This window comes from Pterocles gutturalis, unplaced genomic scaffold, assembly GCF_000699245.1.
Source record: "Pterocles gutturalis isolate BGI_N339 unplaced genomic scaffold, ASM69924v1 scaffold22337, whole genome shotgun sequence".
In the NCBI taxonomy this organism is placed as follows: Eukaryota; Metazoa; Chordata; class Aves; order Pterocliformes; family Pteroclidae; genus Pterocles; species Pterocles gutturalis.
Window position 1 is genome coordinate 8980 of NW_010116072.1, and position 21894 is coordinate 30873.

The window sequence follows — 21894 nt, forward strand, 5'->3', positions numbered from 1 at the left end:
TCCATCTTAAACTATCAAGACAAAGTATGATTTTTAGGATAGAGATTAAGCTGCAAACTACAGGAACAAACATGGACACAGACAAATTAGAAATTGACAGAGCCTGAGCCTTGGTAAACTACAGGAACAAACATTATGAACACAGACTAATTAGAAATTGACAGAGCCTGAGCCTTGGAGGCGATTTGTACATCTGCAGCTGGAGCAAGCGCAGCCCAGTGATGCAACGGTAACATTAGAAATGAGACAGGGCAGCTTTAAGAGAGAAACAGGAAGCTGTAACTAGAATCCAGCTGAATTCTGAGCTCAGGCCCTTTACCCTGAGGCTGCAAATGAAACAGATGTGCTTGCTGTGAATTTCTGTAGTATCTGGACTTTTTTGTACCAAAGGTGACAGCAGTTTCCTTCCTGTGATTTTTTCTTTTATTTTTGCACATATTTTCCAAAGGGAATGCAATGGAGAAGTTGAAGAAATATGTGTCGGTGAAAGATGAAGATCAGTTTTATCATCAGGGAGCCGTGGAGTTGCTAGTCTTTAACTTTCTGCTCATTCTCACAATATTAACAATTTGGTTGTTTAAAAACCATCGATTCCGCTTTCTGCATGAAACTGGAGGAGCTATGCTTTATGGTGAGTATAAATTCAAGTGCCAGTTTAACATGGGACTAGTTGCATATTTATGATCAGACACTTGATCTCAAGTGCTGACAAAGCTCAGAAAATGTGCCAAATGAAACATCATCAGCTCCATAACCGTACAGTAAAATAATAATGTAACAGCATCTCTCATGAAGTAACTAGAGGCTGACTTGTTAAGGTGCCAACTATCACGAGCTGGTTATCCTCATGACGTGCACATTATGTGTTTCTATGGGCAGGCAGCCACTGCATGACACATTGGGAGTTAGGGAGTTTACTGTTTTCGAAAGCATAAAATGCCTACAGTGAAGGAGGTTATTTAATTTGCTTATTTTCCATGCTTGTTTTGTATAACATTCAAAGGTGTCAGACTAAGGAGCCTTGTGGATAGAGCCACGTTGCCTAAAAAAGCTTAAATGATCTTGAGACTTTGCTTTTGTTTTTTCTCAGTGCCTTGGAAAAATAGACGATGAAGAATGCCTCTCCCAGGTCTTCTCTGAATGCTGTCATTGTACTGTAATTTCAGTTTGCCTGTCTAGTTCTAATGTTCTTTTATTAAGTTTCGCAATATTGTATATCACTTTCATGTAGAACTTTCTGCATTGTCCGCTGATAAGTACTCACTAGTTTAAAGGTATACTCTTGCATGTATAATGGTTTCTCTCATTCTCTCTTACTGTTGTTTCACTTTGAGAACAGAGTGTGACTGCCATTCCTGTTACCATAAAACACACATAGAAGGGTAACACTGTCGACATGGAAGAGATAACAGTTCAGTCATTACCATCTAAATGCCAGCCTGTTTTGACTCAGACTTATTCTATGCACATCACATACTCTAGCAGTGTAACACCCAAACCTGGTTTGTTAAGACTGCATATTCTGAAGAATATTTATATGGCACACAGCTTGCAAAAGACTCTATGGAGGTTCAACTGCAAGCCTGTGACAGATAAGGCAACTGACCCTACATTTTGAGATAAAAGCTTCTGTTGTTGCTATATCAAGTATTTAAGATTATCTCAGTTCCATAGGAGAACTGCAGCTGAAGATCGGTCTTCCTTGTATCTCTTTCAAACTATTTCAATAGATAAATAACTCTATGAAATTTCAAGAACACAGGCTATTTCCTCTGCTTGGGTCACTTGGTATTTTCATAAGTGACTTGATATTTTGAAGGAAAGCAAGTAAACAAGAAACTCTTGTATTAAGCCAGCCACTGAGCCCCTAACACCTGGGTGAGGAAGTCTGTGGGATCTCTCAATTCTTATCTGCCTTGTGTTTGTTTTAAGGTTGTGAAAAAGTATGTATTTGATAATATGCACTTTCTAATCTTGAAATCTGTTGCACACAGAAAACACTTCACTGAGTCAGTTGAGACTGAAATATGCATCACATGATACTTGGTTAAATGCAGTTGTTTTCACTGTAAGACATCTAGATTGCTGTTTAACAGTTTTATGGGCTACAAGCTACACAGCATCACTGAGAATATATTTGCTTGTTGCATTTCTATTAACATCTCTCAAAAGGAAGACCATGAACCACTGTACAATATATTCGTTATGATCAACATGTAAATTTCAACAATATTTTTCTAGTCACAGGGGTGACTCTTCTATAGTAGCTTCGTTTACACTATTGTGCTATTTCCTGTGTGTGGTTGATGACATTTGTTGAAGTTTTAGACAAAAGGGTATCAAAATAGAAATGAAATATGGGGGAATACAACATTACACAAATAAATCAGTTTTTAATTAGAGTTTTATCTAGGGAATACAACATTACACAAATAGATAAAACTCTAATTAAAAACTGATTTATCTTTTGATTCTATTTTGGGACTTCTTGCAAGGGCATGTAGTGATAGGACAAGGCATAATGGCTTTAAGCAAAATGAGGGTAGACCTAGATTAGATATAAGGAAGAATTTTTTTCCAGTGAAGGTGGTGAGGTACTGGAACAGGTTGCCCAGAGAAGCTGTGGATGCCCCGCCCCTGGAGGTGTTCAAGGCCAGGCTGGATCTTTTGATTCTATTTTGGGACTTTTTGCAAGGGCATGTAGTGATAGGACAAGGCATAATGGCTTTAAGCAAAATGAGGGTAGACCTAGATTAGATATAAGGAAGAATTTTTTTCCAGTGAAGGTGGTGAGGTACTGGAACAGGTTGCCCAGAGAAGCTGTGGATGCCCCGCCCCTGGAGGTGTTCAAGGCCAGGCTGGATGAGGCTTTGAGCAACCTGGGCTAGTGGAGGGTGTCCCTGCCCATGGCGGGGGGGGGTGGAACTAGATGATCTTTAAGGTCCCTTCCAACCTAAACCATTTTATGATTCTGTTTTTGCTGCCTGCCCAGAACATTATCTACACATCGTGAGGACAGCCAGCTCATTATATTCTTTTGATCAGTTAGCAGATTAGTGCTCTAGCAAGACAGAACTTTTGAATTATTAAAACATTCATGAACAAAGGAGACATTCCACCTGATTGTAGATAAACTATTGAGACTTGCATTATTTATGGCAACCTTCAAACAGAAAAAAAAAGCTTAATAAGATCCAAAAAGCTGATTATGTCCTTTTTATTGTTAGAAATTTTAGAAGTGGGTTTAGGTATCTTTAACATTGTGGAACAGCAATGACAAAAAGAAAGTGGAATTTCAGAGGTCATGATAGAGGTGTCAGATCAACAGGCAGCAACTTTAGGAGAAAATTTTCATGCCACCAAGCACCGACAGTGAGCTAAATCCTGCCCTCACATACTTTTGCCTTCATTATCAGAACAATTCTGGTTTTTACCTGTTTTGTACAAACCAAAAGTCTCTGCACTACAGTTTGCTTTACTCCAGCCCATTGACGTATTTGCTAGATACATGAATAGCAGCACACGAAACCGCTAATTTTGCTTCAAGTGATAGAAGAATATGGCCACTTATTTGCAGACTGTGTCCCACAGTGTGATAGATGGGTCTGTGTTCCTTACCAAGACAGTGTGCCATTAGGGGTACAGCAGTCAAAAGGACGGAGAAATGTGAGGAAGACCATGGGAAAAAAAAAAAAAAAACCACAACATACAAAAACAGGAAGAAGTTTTACAGTTATTGTAGATGGGTCTGTATTCCTTAACAAGACAGTGTGCCATTAGGTGTACAGCAGTCAAAAGGACGGAGAAGTAAAATGTGAGGAAGACCATGGGAAAAAAAAAAAAACCCACAACATACAAAAACAGGAAGAAGTTTTACAGTTATTGTAAAGGGCTGAACAGCCACAAATTGAACACTAGGAACAGTGTGATAGAAAGTTCTAGTTAAAGTATAGAACAAATAGAAGGGTTGTTCGGGAGATTTTTTTTGCATAAGCATAAATGCTGTTATAAGCTGAATAGTTCCAGCTAAAAAAAAAAGCTCATACTGGAAAACTGTCCATTTAGAAACTTTAAAAACTGAGATGTATTAACTTTTTTATCAAAGCAATGGTTCAACACTAAATATAGCTATATTTAAATTAAAAATTGTTCTACAGTTGCAAAGAAAAGAGCCAAAGTATTTAGCATAACCCAGAATTAATTCAACAGGAATTAAACATTCTTTCACAAAAAAATTGTGTACATATACATATATATATATACACATTTCAAGGCATTTAGCTTGAAAGCATTTAAACACTCAAATTGTTTTGACACCAAACTGAAAAATCACTCACAATCAATGAAGAAGAATACAGACTTACCTGTTTATTCATTCAGTCCTTTGTTTTCCCATACCTCAGAGAACAAGTTTCTCTGCACATTGTAGCTTAGTTTGAGAAACAGACCCCAAATAGGAAACTCAACTTACTTCCTCATTTCCGTATATCAAGGAGGCAGGTGAATACAAAGGAGTAACTTTGTGCTACCCAGAAAGACAAGAGCATTCTTTACATACATTATGAGCACAATTTTCTATACATCAGTATAGTCAGAAATGGTGTGGTAGATTATCTATAGAAGCAGTAACAGAACTGAATGCCATTGCTCTCAGATAAGAGCAGGTGGCTCGTCTCTTAGCACCAGGCCCCAGACGATGGCCTCTTAGTACTAGACTTAAGTGCCTATTAGGTAGCTGCTACAGGGCCTGGTATCTTTAGATACTTCAGTCATAAAATGTTAGGTGCCAAAATCCCCATGTAATACATAAATCATGGCCCTCCACGTTAGTAGGGGAATAACCCAGAGCTAGCACAATGAAAAATTTAGTGTAAGTATGAAGCTTGCTCATCCTCCCTAGAATTTAGGTATCAGGGCAACATACAGGTGCCACCAGCAACCTCTGATTAAGAGGCACTCCTGCAGCTAGGCAGCCAGAATTTAACAAAAAACCAGTAAGACAAACAAACAAAAAAAAAAACCCCAATCCACCAATACAATATGTGCCTTTTATCTGCTAGGTTCATTGGCAACTTGGGTTGAAATTGTTCTCAGCTGGAATAGTTGTCATCTCTAGGGGATGTGTGCTGCGCATTAGGGTGGAGGTGAGGCTGAGTGAAGATGTACCTGCCTTCAGAGTTGTGCTCTGTGGGACTAGTTGATCAGTTTCTGAAAAAAAAAACCCAATCCACCAATACAATATGTGCCTTTTATCTGCTAGGTTCATTGGCAACTTGGGTTGAAATTGTTCTCAGCTGGAATAGTTGTCATCTCTAGGGGATGTGTGCTGCGCATTAGGGTGGAGGTGAGGCTGAGTGAAGATGTACCTGCCTTCAGAGTTGTGCTCTGTGGGACTAGTTGATCAGTTTCTGAAACTTTTGTGTTTCAATCCTACATTTAAATAAATGTGCTTAAAACATTAATTAAATGAAGCCTGGGTACTAGCTTTGAAGGAAAATGTCTTAAATTAGGGGAAGCTGAGATGGAAGCATTTATAATTGGATTTGGACTCCTAGAATACAAGAAAGGTACTCTACTTTATGCTTGTACACTCAAGTTTAGCCTTGCATAAGAGTTTGCATTTAAAATTACCTACATCTTTAACTGATGTAACACTATTTGAAACTTTTTTATTCATGCTAACCATTGCCTTAGTATAATATCTACTTGTGATGTCAGGTAATGGGTGCAACATCATTCCTGACTCACCTTCAGGGAGTTTTAACTACCGAATGCCTAGACTTACACGGTAAAGCCAGGCTTTCTGTGCATGCCGTTACGAAATCAGAACCATTTGTCGAGAAGGTATGTTTTTACATACCCAAGTCCATAGAACTATGTGAGAAAATTTTCATGTTTAGTTATTCTGCCACAAAACACTGGCTGCAAGGAAACATAGTAGATACATCCAAATTATATTTCCCTTTTTTTTTTCTTTAAATGAACTATAAAGAATGTTTCAGAGAATTCATTACAAAAGCATGACTTCAGTTTGGAAGGGGGGTAGTGGAAAGGAGAATACATTATACATCTGTTTCAAAATGAATTATTTTTATTAGAATATAATCTGCACTCCTAAATTCTATCATGAAAGAAATGTTATATAATGATTTAAAGAAGAAAGTGCATTTCATAAATGATACACCTACTAAAATATTGAATAGACTCCTCCCAGATTTTTAATTCACTGGGGGTTTTATATAGGGTCTTTGGTATGTTTATTATTACTGAAGGGAGAATACAGTCCCCTCACACTGACTCTTGCGATATAGCGTAGTGATAGCAATTGCCTTTGTCTGAACCTTCCATAGAGCATTTGAGAATATTCTGAACCAACACATCCATCATTATGGATCCTGTCCACATTATGGATCCTGTCCACATTTTGTTCTTTTTTAATACATTATAGAATTTTTTTGAGAGCTACAAGGACCTCAAAGGCCCGTTGGTCCCCTGAGAATATCAATCGTTAGAATCTTCTCTAATGTAATTTCTCCAATATGGGTATACTGTTGGATACTCTCACAATTTCCTTGTTCCTTCATTATAATTTCATTATTTGTGTGGCTCTGTACATTATCCTGATCTGGTCTCCATCAGAGGATAAGTTCTAAAGCTGGTAGAAGAAAACCCAAAAGGCAAACTTGAATTCCAGTTGTATATCTCAGTCAGTGTTGATCTTTATTTCTCTACAGCTACTGTGATCATATTTTTTTAAATATTCCTTTTTTGCAAATGGATTTATTTATACTCAAGATGTGTCTTGCAGGACTAGGATCTGCAATATCTGCATTTGTTTCCATTCCAGAAAATTCCTACAGAGGCAATTTGAGACTACAGATAAAGATAACATCTCAGAATACAGAATAAGAACAGTCCGCCACTCCTAGTCTAAACTTGACACTACAGGTTGAAATAATTCAATGCAATTGCATTACTATAATTGAGAACATTCGTTTTAATTTTTAAAACTATCAAACAGAATTTGGTTCAAAACATATGTTGTGTTAGCCAATACAACACACATACAGGAATCTCAAAATGTTGTAAGACACATCAGTCCACCTGGCTGTACAACAGAGATTATAAAGGCAACGTCAGCTGGTCTCCACTGATCTCTCTTGAGCTGTTCCACATCGCCATTTTGAAAGTTAGTGTGTGTACAAGCCATGTAAACAGTTAGACTTCAAAGGCTAAAAAATAAATCAGAAGAACTCTGAATAGTAGAACTTAAACTTTTATTTTTAGAATCACTTTAGTGTTTTTAGCTCCTCATTCATGATTTTTGAGCTCTCAGTTAAAAATAGTGCTATTTCCTTCAAGTCTTCTGTATGTAGCAAGAAGACTGTTACTTACACAAGTAAGCATGATGCTTATTGTTGCTTGTATAACAGAAACAAGCCTAGTAGAAGAAAAGATTACTATCCTACATAATTTTGTAAGTCATAGTGTGAGGATATACGTTAAACCATCTGTTAATATGACAGATGCTGTAAACAAACAGCTAAATGTTAGAGACCAGGACATGCAGCAAGACAAGACATTGGGCAAGCACAGAATTGTGTGAGAAAGATAATGAGGGACACACACAGAAATTTGATAAGCGGACAGAGAGAATGCAGAGGGAAAGAAAATGGAAATGAAAGAGGAGACGATGGTATGGGTGAACAGGTTGTAACGGCACATTCGTCTAACCAAACACTTCTTTCTCCTCACTATTCAAAACCTCTTCCATCTTCTGACCTGATACTGATTCTAGCAAACTGCGTTGCCAAATATTTCTGTTCTTGAGTAGTCTTTCTGCCAGTGTCCTGGCACAGGCATTAGTGGACATCTGCAAAATAGTTCTGTTACCTGAACTGGTTTAAGTCTATGTAATATCTGACAACAGAAGTACAACTGAGGCTATAGTTTAAAACATTCAATGATAGGAACAAAAATGGTAAAGGAAAAACTAAAAATTTTCTATTCCAGAGAATGAGAAGGAAACATCACATCTTGTCCAAGCATCAAATGAAGTTGAATTTTTAATGTATTTGAAATTGAATTTGAAAATTAAATATGTGGTTCTTCTAGTGGAAATTTAATAAAATAAGGATGAAAACTCTGACTGTTTTACCTAATTAATGGTTTCCTGGGTTCTGGACTCATGCGTTTGGACATCTGAGGCTGACCACTGTAGAAGTTATATTTCACAGTAGCACATGGCGTTCTTGCTTCCCTTTCCTCATATGTGCTTTCCCCCAAAATTGTGAGGAGTTCTGTCTTTTACTACAGCTAGATTTATTATCTGATTTATTGCACAAATGCTGTTTAACTTAAGAAAGTGGCCTTGGGATTTTCCACTGCTTATCTAAATCCTCCTCCCATTTGAAGAAACCAACCATACTAAACAATAGATACAATACAAGCATAAATGCATATTCAAACTAAACAAGCAATACAGCTCTTATTCTATTTTAGCATCAGTCCAGGAGGCTACAAGCTTGCCTTACGTGTATGCTAGAAATCTGCAGTTCAGAGAGTCTCTGCTATGGGAAAATGTGACAGTAACAAAGACATCCTATTTATATTTCTAGGTATTTATGACCACTTTTATCACCATGGCATCTGATTACTTGATAAAGCTTAAACATCACATTTTTCAGATGCCTATCATCTATTTCCTGTAATTTAATTTATTTCTTCTCTTTCATTAGTAAGTGTATCTATCTAGATGTTGACATGTCTTCCATCGATATTTAATCTGAGTATTCTCAGCATTTTATGAATGTGTTCATAATTAGTATCTGTAAAGCTGTTCATAATGTACATGGGACTTAAAGCACATAGTACATAAAAGAAGCATGGAAATTAAATTTGAAACCAAATCCAAGTCTCTGAGGGTGAAAATAATCTCAGTAATGTTATCTAGCTAAATATTAGTCACCCCTCCTGAAACAATCATGTAAGTTCCCACTAGAGAATTTGAAAGCAAATCCAAGTCTCAGGGTGAAAATAATCTCAGTAATGTTATCTAGCTAAATATTAGTCACCCCTCCTGAAACAATCATGTAAGTTCCCACTAGAGCCAACAGAAAGAAGTGTACATTCAAGAGGACAATTGCAGAAGTACAGTTTCCTCTCTGTTAACTGTAAAGGGAGCCAAAATGTCTCTCTTAGGTAAGAGTCTACATTGTAGATAATCAAATCAATTAATCCCAGTCTTAATCTTCCTTTCCTTCTTCCTGCTTTTATTTTCCCATGATTATACAGTCTTCTAAAGAAAACAGAATGTGCCTGAGGACACTGGGTCAGAGTTTTGTGCCCATGAATGAAGTGAGTAAAATCACCAAAAGCACAGCTGATGTCTTTATGCTCAGTACAGCACATTAGTTATGCAGGCATCCCCCTTCTCTACATATCTATTGAAAATGCAGTGGTTGAGCAACTCAGTTAATAACTGTATCAGAATGATTCCAGCAACCGGAACACAAAAATAGGAGTACAACTGAGTGCATGTCAAACCAACATCCATGTGTTACTGAAGTGAGTGTTTAGTAAGAATTTTATGGTCATCCATGAAGTGTTGAGTGAGGTGTACCTCTGTGAAGGTGGAAACACTGAGAAAGTGATGTCCTAGCTTTAACAGAGTTTATTTTTCTTCAAATCAGTAATTGTGTAACATGAGATACTTAGAAGTACCTGAATCTCTGTTTTTTCGTTTTTTGCTCTCCAGGCCTTGTAATGGGATTAATTTTACGATACGCAACAAAAGTATCAGATGTTGGAAGTGGAACTGTTTATGAATGTGGAAAGCTGAAATCTGGGCCATCTACTCTACTTATTAATATAACTAATCAGGTCTATGAATATCAATACAAAAGAGAGATCAGCCACCACAATGTCAATGGTCCCCAGGGCAATGCAATGCTTCAAAAGGTAAAAGCTATCTTATTTTTGTTCTAAACTGCATAATATATTTCTTTTATTTACACCCTTGAGAGAGGAAAACAACTTTCAAGCTAAAATGTGACACAGAGAGAGAGAGGCCATTCTGAATTTAGGGTGAGAAGGGTAACTGAGGAAGGAGAACAGGAAAGGAAATGCGGTGCGGTAGAAACCTGACCATTATTTAGCATACGACTGGCTGTATGCTTGCAGAATAGTCGCCTCAACTCTTCTAGATGACAGTCCCACCTTCTGCAGTCGTTGAGTTCACTTGCAGGCACAGTTGTTACCTCAGATTCATCACCACCAAAACTTTATAAACCCCACTGATATCTTTATTTGTCCTCTGTCTTAAAAGTGACTTGCTCTGGCAGCATAATGCAAGGGAGGTTTACCCCTTGTAATACAGCAGAGTTAATTACAAACTCTGAACCTTTTACAAAATATAAGTTTGTACGTATGTAAACTTCCATAGGTAAGTGGTATTTTCATAATGCTTAAATGCATTACAACATTCTCATTCACTACTGCAGTGGTCCTCAGCAGGGCTTTCACTGGCCAGCCCCAAGCTTGGGAAGTCAGCATTGTGGCAGTTCAGGCTGGATGCAGAAAGGGAAGTGTGGGAGGAAGTTTACAGTCTGCTACAGATAGCCTTTTCTGTTTTCCAGTATATAACAAAATATTTTACTTTGTTAGCATATTCTTTCCTCCTCCTTGCAATATTTACTTCATGTAACATTCACTTTGTTAAAAATTAACAGCAATTTAAAGAACTCATGAGTGCAGAGGAACTTTTTAAAACCTGGATTTTACGTTCAAAAACATCACACATTCATACGAAGCTTCTAAGCCCTTACCAGTGTTTTTTTGCTCAAAAACATCACACATTCATATGAAGCTTCTAAGCCCTTACCAGTGTTTTTTAACGATATTGCAATATCTTATTTTGCTTTTTTTCCAAGTTTATCTAGCACAACAGTAAAGCCTCTGTGTATTATAGTGGTTATCATTACAGAAACTTTTAAGTTATGCTTAGACTGTACACTAGGTAACAGCAGAATTAGGATTTAACTATCTGCTTTCCAAGTATTATTGTTTATCTAGCACAGCAGTAAATGCCTCTGTGTATTATAGTGGTTATCATTACAGAAACTTTTAAGTTATGCTTAGACTGTACACTAGGTAACAGCAGAATTAGGATTTAACTATCTGCTCAAATTCCTTGCTGATGCAGCACCATTGTGTGCCCGTCTGCCATTACTGCCAGACTTGCCATTCTCAGAAGGAACTAGACTGTCAAGGACAGACAGCTGTGGTGGGTGGAGACAGGAAAATACTGTGGGGGTCAGACTAGTGAGATTTTGCTGAATCTTCATCCTTTTTCCTGCTAGTTGGTTGCAAGAGGTTTGTCTTAGTCGAGGTGTGTGTTTAGTTTCCAAGGTATATGTACTAATCCATGACATTTGAACTTCTTCATCAAACTGGGATACTGAAGCTGGCTTGTGTTATGAGAAAGGAGGAGCACTAACTCACACAGAAGTTTCTGTTGCTCTTACAGAGGATTGCTCAGTCTTCTTTCCATAGTCTCACTTTGCTGGAAGATTCTTAAATAACTCAACTGTGAATTATGAGTTTCTCTGTATTACTGGAGAGACCTCAGCCTTCCTGGATTTTCACTAAATTTTCCTTTAAAATTATCTTGCATATGCCTTCTTAAAAAGAAAATTTAAAAAAAAAAAGGAAAGAGGGAGGAATTCAACAGTATTTAGGAGACAATAACAATGCCTGGCAGCCCTCCTGACTGGCAAAAGCAGTAACTTAAAAACCAGAAAACATGATCATACCATGCTTTGGTTTTTGTACAATTGTAATTCCCTTTTGACCTCAGTATGAGTGTTTACAAGTGTGTTCATCAAAAAAGAATAGACTGTGCCATGACTTACAAACGTGTATCCTTTAGAACATGGTTCTGAATAATAAAACATGCATTCAGGATTTCTGATGCCTATGGAAAAAATATTTCAAAATATTTTCTGAGTTAATTCCAGAATTAACATTTGAGGCTGTTAGTTCATAAGTGAAGAAAATCCTTTTTCTACCATTTTTTCAATTAAGTTACTATAATTGTTAAAGTTGCTGGCACATTGTTTGCCAGCTAGTATTGTTTCAACTTTGTAATTTAAAGTAAGCAGAATGGAAGAAAAAGTTGAGCTCTCACTTCCTGTTTATTAGATCAAGCTATCTGTTAGTAAGAAGACAGAAGTAATTTTGTAGGCAGGTCTTACTCTTTTGAAGCTAAATAATTCATCTAGAATACTGTAGCCTTAAAATATCTCTTTATCTGAACAAAGGAGCCGCAAACCGTGTCATTACTTACATCCTGTCTCTTTTAAAAGTATTGGTATAATATAGCCTGCTGACAGAACAGTACACGATGCACAGGCTTATTACAATATTTTTTTCTGCAGCAATGCTGGAGATTCTGTTTTACTGAAAGCTACTTGTAATGAATTGCAGTGACTGAGTATTGTCCTTGGTTTCACTGTGTGCCTGAAGTTGAAGGCAAATATGAACAGGGTACTGACAGCAGCTGGAATAAGACCTTTTTGCCTTGCCTAACATCGTCCTCATTCTAGCATTATTTTTAAAAAGTTAGTGGGTATTTTATAAACTGTTTCTGGCTGTTGTAGAAACAACAATATATGTTTCACATGAACGGGGCTGACCTTATCCAGGCATTTGAGTGTAACAAACTGTGTAACAGAGGACAAAGGGGTGTCTGCTGCTGTGCCAGCCAGTGGCATAGAGCAGGAACCACCAAGTTACTAACCCAGAACCTTCAGTTCTGGAAGAAAATAGCACCTTAGCTATGTGTTTGCAGAAAATCCAGTTAGTCTTTGAAGAATGGCTGAATCTAGTCCTTAGCTTATTGAGGATATAAGGAAACCCCTTTGCCTATAAAACAGATACAAGATAAGTAGGCAATAGGACAGCATCAGCGCCTCTCAGATCTCGTAACACAGTGATATGTTGCATCATAACACAGAGATAGATAAGTGTCACCAGAAGCAAATTACAGTTTCATTGCCATGACAATATGACTTACAGTGTCAGCACTTATGAGGATGTTACTGGTAAATTAGTTGAGCTGCTAATAATTAAGGCCATCACAAAATCCTCAGATCAAAGTCTGGAAGAAAAGGCTTTATGCCATTTGTGAATTTCATGTGGGCAGTCCTTTTGACAAAAAGGACAATGTGTAGTTTACTAAACTTACATTTTGTTAGGAATTAGAAGTAGCTAGTTACTGTGGAGAGTCTAAAGCTTGTTTTGTTGCAGGCAGGCCAAAACCGAGTGACTGGATTAGACAGATTGTATTTTACAAGACACGTTACAATGGAAATGATGCTGGAAAAGCAGTCAGTAGATTTACTGAGAAGCTTTAGGACAATAGAAACCTGTGCTGGCAGGTTAGCAGAACTGATTATACCATTACAGTTTAATGAGTTATGTCACATCTAAGCTACGTTACCTAGCCACACGAATGTTCTTTGCATGCTGAAAGTGCAAGGTAAAATATATTTTTGATGGCTTTTAGGTTAACTCAAGTGGAGTAATGAAGATGGTCAAAGTGTGCACAGTTTTCATGTGCAGTAGTTCAAGAAAGCACATATTAGCTGACAGCCAGTGGTTCATTAAGCAACATTAGCAAGCTCTGTCTGTGCCTAAATAGTTATGCTTCAAAGGAAACATGACATTGGCTTTGGTAGTGCAGGCCTTTTATCAGCACTCTGTGGGTGCGGAATTGAAGCTCAACACTGATGATGTGTCTTTCCTGAAACATCTGAACCAGGAATTGAGCCATGAGACTGTCAATTTGGATGTCTGGTAGTGAGGATATTTACTGTCAGAGGTGGCACTGCTTGTATGTGTTCCCTGTAAAATAGTGCATGACCGATTTCCTTCTTTAAGGAATGCCTTTCAAGTAGTATTCTACATATATAAGCAGTAAGGAACTACACATTAATACTTGTAAGGAAACAACTCAGAGTAACATTCTCACCTGCACACATTGAAGCAGATCCTGAGATTAATCCTGATAAGAAATTATAATTAAACCTGTCCTGTCAAATTAAATGCTACTTTATTTGTGCTTACCCTCTCTTTTGTCCTTACTGGCAGATGACATTTGATCCTTCCATCTTCTTCAATATTTTGCTGCCACCCATTATATTTCATGCTGGATATAGTTTAAAGAAGGTATGTACCTCTTTCTTACATTACAAAAGAGACTGAATGTGATCGCTGCTTTTTAGATCCAACAGACCAGTGACAGAGAAAGGAGTCAGTTAACAATTATATTGCATGGGAAGAACTTGACAGGAATGGAAGAAAGTGAAAGATGCATGGCCCTCATTCTGCTCCCTTTCTGCATCTGCACAAAGATTTGATTGTAAAGTTTATAACACTTAGGCATTCGTGTTTTCAGAAGAGACCACGTTGAATCTGGTGACACTGAATGGAAGCAGCAGCCTATCTGTATTTTATATACTGCATGATTAGGACTTTTCTTGTTCAAGGAATGGTGTTATGATACTGTTTGCATCAGATACGTTCAATGTGGACTTTTGTTATGATCCTGAAGCATTTGGATACATAAAAGAGGGAATTTTGTTGGCATTCCAACAGGCAAAAAATTAATCATCTTAAATTGTATTTTCCAAAATAACTGATGGAACCTATATTGTTTGATCTTATATTTGAAATATGGATTGTAACAAATGTCACTTCTAGATGCAGTGTTTTAAGTGGGTCTGAATGTTCTTTTATTAACTATATTACAAAGAACTTTTTTTCAAACCTTCCTCCCCAGAGACATTTTTTTCGTAACTTAGGATCGATTTTAACCTACGCCTTTTTGGGAACTGCCGTCTCCTGCATTGTCATAGGGTAAGTGAATGCCTTCTGCTATTATTGCTGAAATCATTATTAGTGCTTGGTATTTTTTTTTCAAATTAAAACTAAACTGTAAAAAGAATTGCGGACCCTGCATAGTCTCATTGGGACCATGTTCTCCCTGCCTGAGTGAACTACAAAGCACCCCACTGTGATTCCTCCTCTGGGGCTTGCTGTAGTGACAGGGTACAGCCTGTGACAAAGAAGGACCAGATCTCTTTTTGTAAACCAGAAACAGCTGGGAAATATCATTAATAAAAAACAGGAACATCATTTGGATTGTGCAAACTCTCAGAGTGCTAAAAAGTTGCCATGGAACACACTGATACAATGGTGCCTGTCTCCTCTTTGTAAGTGCTTTTGTATGAAAGGCTGTCTGCTGGCTTCAAGAAAGAGGAGCTGTGAGGAATTTGGGTGAAAAGGCTATAATCAGATATTCCCACTGAGGGCAGGGGAAGGAGGGGTAAGAGAGACTGGTTTTTTGTTGTTTTTTTTTTTAATTGAAGGCAGTGCTGAAACGTAATTTCTTTCAACTCAATACTACTCTAAGGGATGCCTGCACATGTTAGCTGTAATACTGTCCTCAGCCACTTAACACACATGCAAGTTGTCACAATTCCCAGGCTCTCCCAGCTAGGCCAAATTATGCCCTTTGCACGAAGTCTGGCTAGCAAGGATCCATGCAGAGAGATCCCAGGAGGGAAAGGAGACATCCCCCCACTCCAAGCCATGTTGACTTTGCAAAGTTGCTGCAGTTGTCCCTTCATGGTAAACAGAGTCTGCTGACTCTGGGTCTGCATGAAATAAGATCATATAAGATCCAGTCTCTCAACAGATCTTTTCTCTGGGAGTAGTTCCAGCTTCCCATCTCCTGAAGAACAGTGTGGGATATCAGTGAGACAGCTTTTTACTCCTAAGAAAAATCATGCAGGTTAAGTCTCTCTGAGGCCTTCTCTGATGCAGGGTGGGCAGTCTCTTACTGTCACACACTGCTTGAGTTTCACAGACTCAAGAGAACAATTTAGGTTGGAAGCAATGTCTGGTTGTCTGCAGTCCAGCCTCCTAGTAAATGCATGACTGGCTTCAGATTTAAATCAGGGCCCTGTCCAGCTGAGTTTTAATATGTCCAAGAATGTGAATTCCACTGGCTCTTTGGGAAACCTGTTCTAGTCTCAACCACCGTTGCTACAGAAATTGTTTTCCTGTATATCCACCTGTATATTCACCTTGTAGCCATTGCCTCCATCCTTTCACTATGCATCCCTCAGAAGCTGGCTTCATCTTCTCTGTAGCCGCCAATTAGTGAAAAACACCAGTTAGCTCCCCTGCTAGTTACAAGAAAAAGCCAGGCTGCTTTTCTCCCGGCTGAAATAACTCAGCACTTTGTCTCTTCTCATACATCACGCCTACCAGCCCCCTAACTATCTTGGTGGTTCTCTGCTGGACTGTGTCCTATCAGTCCTCCTTGTACCAGGGGCATAAAACTGGACACATTATTCCAGATGCCACCTCACAAGTGCCAAGAAGAGACTGATCGCTTCTTGTGACTTGCTCTCTACACTTCCATGAACACAACCTGGTTTGCAGTTAGCCTTCACAGCTGCAATTATGAAGTCCACTTCTGACTCATGCTCAACTTGACATCCTCCAGGACTCCAGGAGTTTTATGCACATAGCTGTCTAGCCAGTGATGCTCCTGTGGGACTGCTGCATGGGGTTGTTCCATCTTTGCAATATATATCTGGATATTAGCTGTGTATTGATGACTGACTGACTCTAAGCTGAAGCAGCACTGAGCTGATGCTTCTCAATGAACACGTGAAAACTGGGCTGCTGGAAAATTAAATGAGCATCTGCCCCCTCTTGCTTGCTTTTTTTTTTTTACCTTTTAGGAAGAAGTAGGGATTGGGCCTAACTTCAGCTTTTGCAAGGAATAGTGTTGTCTTTCCTTAGCTTTTATTTTTAATAAACTGTGCTATCTGATGGGACAATCTTCCAGAATTGATGCCTGTGATAGATGTTTGCAATTTTTATAATGGAAGAGTGCTCAAATATTTGGAAAAATCTTGACACTATATAGTAACAACCCATCAGAGCAACATATAAGCAACTGGATGGCAGGGGGAGTAGAAAGATTTGCTTTTTTTTTTTCCCCTTCTTGAAATCATCTTGAATTCTTAGATCGGCATTCTCAGTGCTAGCCAGGGCCAAGATGCCTATGCACAGGAGCACTGACTTCATACAGTTGGCCTTATCTGTGATTTTTTTGTTTGGTTTCACTTGGGTTCTCTGGAATTGCAGTGCCAAAACAACATTTCAGATATTCAGAGATGAAAGTTCTTCCAGGAGTACTTTGTATGTGTGTTGCTGCAAGTTCAGCCAGAATTTGTAGCTATTTCGCAATAAACATCTGACTTTGTTTACTGCAGCAGAGCTGATCATGCAGAAAACACAGTTTTTCTTCTCGTAAGCAGATGTGGTGAACAGCAGGGTGTAATTATTTTTATCTTCCAGAAGAATCGCTCAGCATACTAAAGATACTGAAAGAATTACATTACAGGAAACACTAAAGGTGTGGGACTGTGGAGGCAAACAGAACCTGGAATACTAGGAGACTCATCTAAAATCAAAAGGATGTTTAATTTGGCATTTCATACCCAGTAGATTCTCCAGGAATCCAACAAAAAATTTAAATCATGCCCTCTTCTGAAAAACACGAAATGGCAAGTGTTGCAAAATAGGAAAAACATTCAAGTCCAGATGTTTCCCAAGAAGAAACCCCACACTGGAGGAAAGAGTTTGTTGGGGGGGGAAGGGGAGGGTGTTGTTTGTTTGGTTTTTTGGGGTTTTTTTACAAAGTTTCCTCACAGTTACCTTGGAAGTTGAAGGTTTTTACTGCGGGAATTAACACTTTAGGATAGATCTCCTAATGTCTTCTTCCCTGGTTGTCATGGATGCTTTCAAGAATTGACAGGCAATGTGGTGTTCAAAGACTGCAATCCCCTGTTTTTCTGGCTATAGACCATCCATACACCTGTGCAACCCAGCTTCCTTGGCTGCAGCATCCTTTGGAAGTCTCAAGTTGGCAATTCTACTCTCTCAGTCTCTGTATTAACTTTTAGGCAAACATCTTCACAGAACTTGTGAAGCGGACGATATGCATCCCTTCTGCCCCGTACCCTGAGAGTCCACTGCCATTCTCAGAAGTACATACTCTCTTCCCAGAACAATTCCAAGCTACAGAGGAGATGAAAGCAGAAGGAGGTGGCAGAATGACTCTGGTGTATTTGATCTTTTCCCATCTCCTACAGATATTCTTCCACACTGCATGAGAAACCTGCACACAAAGCACATGGCTGAGGAGGGTATCTCTACCTCAACCCATGCTATGCATTCCTTCAGGCCATACATAACTGTATGGCTTTACTAGGTAGTGAGCCATGCCACGCTTCCTTCTGTATAGAGATGGGCAATGATGTGACCTCTGCTATGTACACAGGAATTTGTGAATTGGTTGCGAAGTGCTTTGAGCTGCTTCAGGGTGAAAGGTGTAACAGAAATTTAAAACAGAGGAGGAAAATCTTATTCTACATCAGGAGCGTGGAGCTGCCTGCAACCTTTAGTCTCTTCAAACTGACCAGTTTACAGTTAGACAGATAAAATGCTGGCCAACATTTGGAAGTGTACAGGCAGTAACTCATGGAGGTGTATTTTTTTTTTTTTTTTTGGACTTGGAGCAGAAAGGGAGAGGGTGACACAGATCTACCCGTTTCCTTGAAAATTTTGTAATAAGCAAACTCAGAGGATGCTTTGTTCACCCACTCACCATCATTTTACATATCCCTTTTCTGAGCCATTTGATCAAATAGTATGCTTGCAGCTGATAAATCTTTTATGGAGCACAACTGCTATTAGGCTGAACTGTTTTGTAAACACATCAACTTTCATGATGGCTCTGGGACAGATGCTAAACTCAGCAGAGATAGAACCTACAAAAGCTGGTCTGATCAGCTAGTCTGGTTCTCCGCAGTGAAAGACAGATGACATTTAAATAATATGTGGAGCTTTTCTTCAGCTCCTGGTTGTTTCTGAGTATTAAGATGACAATGAACCATCTAAGGTGTTTCTCTAGTCTTTGCTCTCCTCTTAATACTTTCTACCTGAGAAGAAACTCCATTACATTTGACTCCATACATTTGACTATGTTGATAAACTGCAGCAAGTTCAGTGGATGGCCACTGAGAAGGACAGGGACTGGGACATTTGTGCTATAAGAAGAACATGAAGAAACTGAGCTTGTTTAGCCTAGATAAGAGAGGCTTTGACAGAAGGTTATCATGAAGACAAAGCCAGGCTCTTCACAACAGTGCATGGTAGGAGGACAAATTGACAGACATAAATTGTAATTTTAAAAGAACCTGACTTGATATAAGCAAAACTTTTTTTCACCATGAGGACAGTCAGGCATTGGAACAGGTTGTCCAGAGATGCTGTACAATCTCCATCCTTGGAGGTTTTCAAGACCTAAGCGGCTAAAGCCCTGAGCACTCTGGTGTGATCTCATAGCTGACCCTGCTCTGAGTAGGAATTTGGACTAGAGCTGTCCTGTGGTCACTTCCAACCTAAACTAGTCTACAATTCAGTGATGCTATGAATAACGTACATTGCAGCAGAACATATTCTGCTCCTAGTCCATTCCTTTCAGCCATTTTGTACTTTCAACTTTTCTGCCATTTTTTCTTTTGATTCACTTATCTTAGTCCCCATCATCCCATACCCAACAATTACCTTCCCAGGCAGTTTTATCTTTCTCTTCACCTTTGTTTGAAACAGGGAGTCTGCAATAAAAAAAGTCTTACTGAAGAAAAATTACTACAGTTATTTCACTTCCTGCTGCAGCAAGGACTTTATGCATGAAGATGGCTCTTGAAATGCTAATTAGCTTCAGCTCACAGCCAGCTCCATACCTTAAAAAGGAAAAATCACTTTCCTTTCTTTAACATACTGATTGGGGACTTGCTTGCTCTTTGCACCATCACCTTTCCCCAGCTAACTGCTATTTCCCTGAAGCTTAGCAGCAACCAAAATTGAAATGTTAAAAGGACAGCAATCTCCACTCCTTTTTGACCTCTCTCTTATTGGGAGCATGGGGGCTCCTATCTCTTATGTGATATTTATGTGCACACTGCAAGTTTTGAGCAGGATGATGTCACTGGTAAAAAAAAAAAAAAAACCTTGACCTGTAAAAAGACAATGACTAATAGTGAAACTTTGCAACAAGAGTATAAGATCATATATAGACACAGTGACTGACCTAGATACTGCACCATTAATGCCTTTTTGTAGCCTGCTAATGTTGTATGAGAGGATTGCTATTACTCAGACTGAAAAAAAAAAAAAAAACCCAAAATATTTTTTTATATTGTTCACCTTCATTTCAACCATCCTTACAACCCAATCAGTGGTAAAAATATGGAAAGATTCGTTTTGCTGAGGAGTAGAGATTTCAACGTTCTGTTCTCCTATTTGATTTAATCCAAAGTGAGACTCCACATGAAAACATTAGGTGTGTTCTCTGAGAATGATCTTTGTTTACTTGATTTTGGGAGGAGAAAGAGGGTGTGTTTATGCAATCTCTGTGGAACACAAGTATCACAAAATGAGATTAGGAAAGCAGAGGAACCTGTCTGATGTTGTTCAGTCCTTTTGCAAATCATGTCATCTGGTTTATGCAGTTACCCTCTCTTTTTCATCGGGATGTGGATGCAGCTGATTTCAGTTTCTCTCCCTTCAGACGACATTCTGAGTGAGATTGCTCTTCCCCACTCTTTTGTCACAGTCATCAAATAATTTAGGGTGGAACTGACCTCGCCTCCAGTTGCCTGGTGAAAACAAGGCTAATTTCAAAGGTAAAAGCAGCTACTCTGAGCCTTCTCTGGTCAAGTTTTGAGTGCGTCTCAGTATCCATCTCTGAGGAATGGCATTAGTAACCAAGTGCCAGCTGGATTTCAAACCAGTGTTTGTTACTGTTTGATCCCAGTAGGGGAGTGGGTTTTCCACCCAACAAGTCCTTCCGTGGTGAGTGACTTGATTTAACCAGCTTTCCGTAATCTTCCTATTAATGCTGTGTTATCTGGGCCCATACACAAATCCACAATTTGTGCTATAGCATAACATTATTTCATGTCTAACCTGTCTAGTACATAGACCTTCTCATTCAAGGATTTTAAAATACCTTTTAATTTTGGCTTGGTTTCTAGGAAGCAGACTGTATCTGACTTTAGATATGGAGAAATGCACTTGCTGACAGGTTAAGGGATCTGACTGTTCACACAGTGTCAGCAGCAGAGCTGGGAGACAACTCTGAAGCCCTGTGCCCTGCCCTAATCACTGGGCCGAGCTCACCATTGGATGTACAACTGCGAATGTCTGAAAAGCACTTTTTTGCCATCACCATTCAGGGGGCTCAAAAATTCGTGTATAACAGAGGAGAGAACAGCCCCGGTGAGGCCAGTGTCCAAGAGCCCTGCCAGAGCCGGAGGCCCTGCAGATGCAGCGGGGTTACCCAGGGTCTGGGTTCCTGTCCCCTCACAGTCCCCCTTTGGCACGTGTCCACACCAGCCGCTGCTGCGGCCAAGAGGCGCAGTTGGGTTTGATCCCGAGTCAGACGCTCGGGGCAAGAGCCTCACTCGCGGTTTTATTAAGACCCTGAATGGTCCCATTTTGCTGCTGACCTCTGGCAGATGTTTCGCACGCAGCACGGGCGGTTGCGCTGTTTGTAAGCGCTTCTCTCGGGCACAGACCCAGGCCAGCGGCGTTTCTTTCTACGCGTCGGAGAGGAGAAAAAAATACAAACAGGCAATGAGGGAAACGGCAAAGAGACGTGTTTGAGAGCATCGAGTGCTGCAGCGAGAAAAAAATTAAAAGTAACGGACCCTTCGGCGCACCGGGCTGCTGCTGGCAGAGCCC

The 21894-nt window shown here is 39.2% G+C and overlaps 1 protein-coding gene across 1 annotated transcript; it reads left to right on the plus strand.

Moving 5' to 3' along the window:
* The first annotated feature begins 296 nt into the window (after positions 1-296).
* Positions 297-21816, plus strand: LOC104463180 (sodium/hydrogen exchanger 9-like). Its single transcript, XM_010075403.1, has 5 exons — positions 297-631; positions 9758-9960; positions 14152-14229; positions 14843-14919; positions 21387-21816. The coding sequence occupies exons 1-5, from the start codon at positions 457-459 to the stop codon at positions 21814-21816; spliced, it is 963 nt and encodes a 320-aa protein (XP_010073705.1). The 5' UTR covers positions 297-456.
* The last annotated feature ends 78 nt before the right edge of the window (positions 21817-21894 follow it).

What these genes read in the sequence shown, in the direction of transcription:
- LOC104463180 (XM_010075403.1), top strand. Translation starts at nt 457, where the DNA reads ATGGAGAAGTTGAAGAAATATGTGTCGGTGAAAGATGAAGATCAGTTT. An exon ending in TGGAGGAGCTATGCTTTATG is followed by an intron (nt 632 to 9,757) that starts GTGAGTATAAAT and finishes TTTGCTCTCCAG; the next exon opens with GCCTTGTAATGGGATTAATT. An exon ending in GTCTCCTGCATTGTCATAGG is followed by an intron (nt 14,920 to 21,386) that starts GTAAGTGAATGC and finishes ATCACCATTCAG; the next exon opens with GGGGCTCAAAAATTCGTGTA.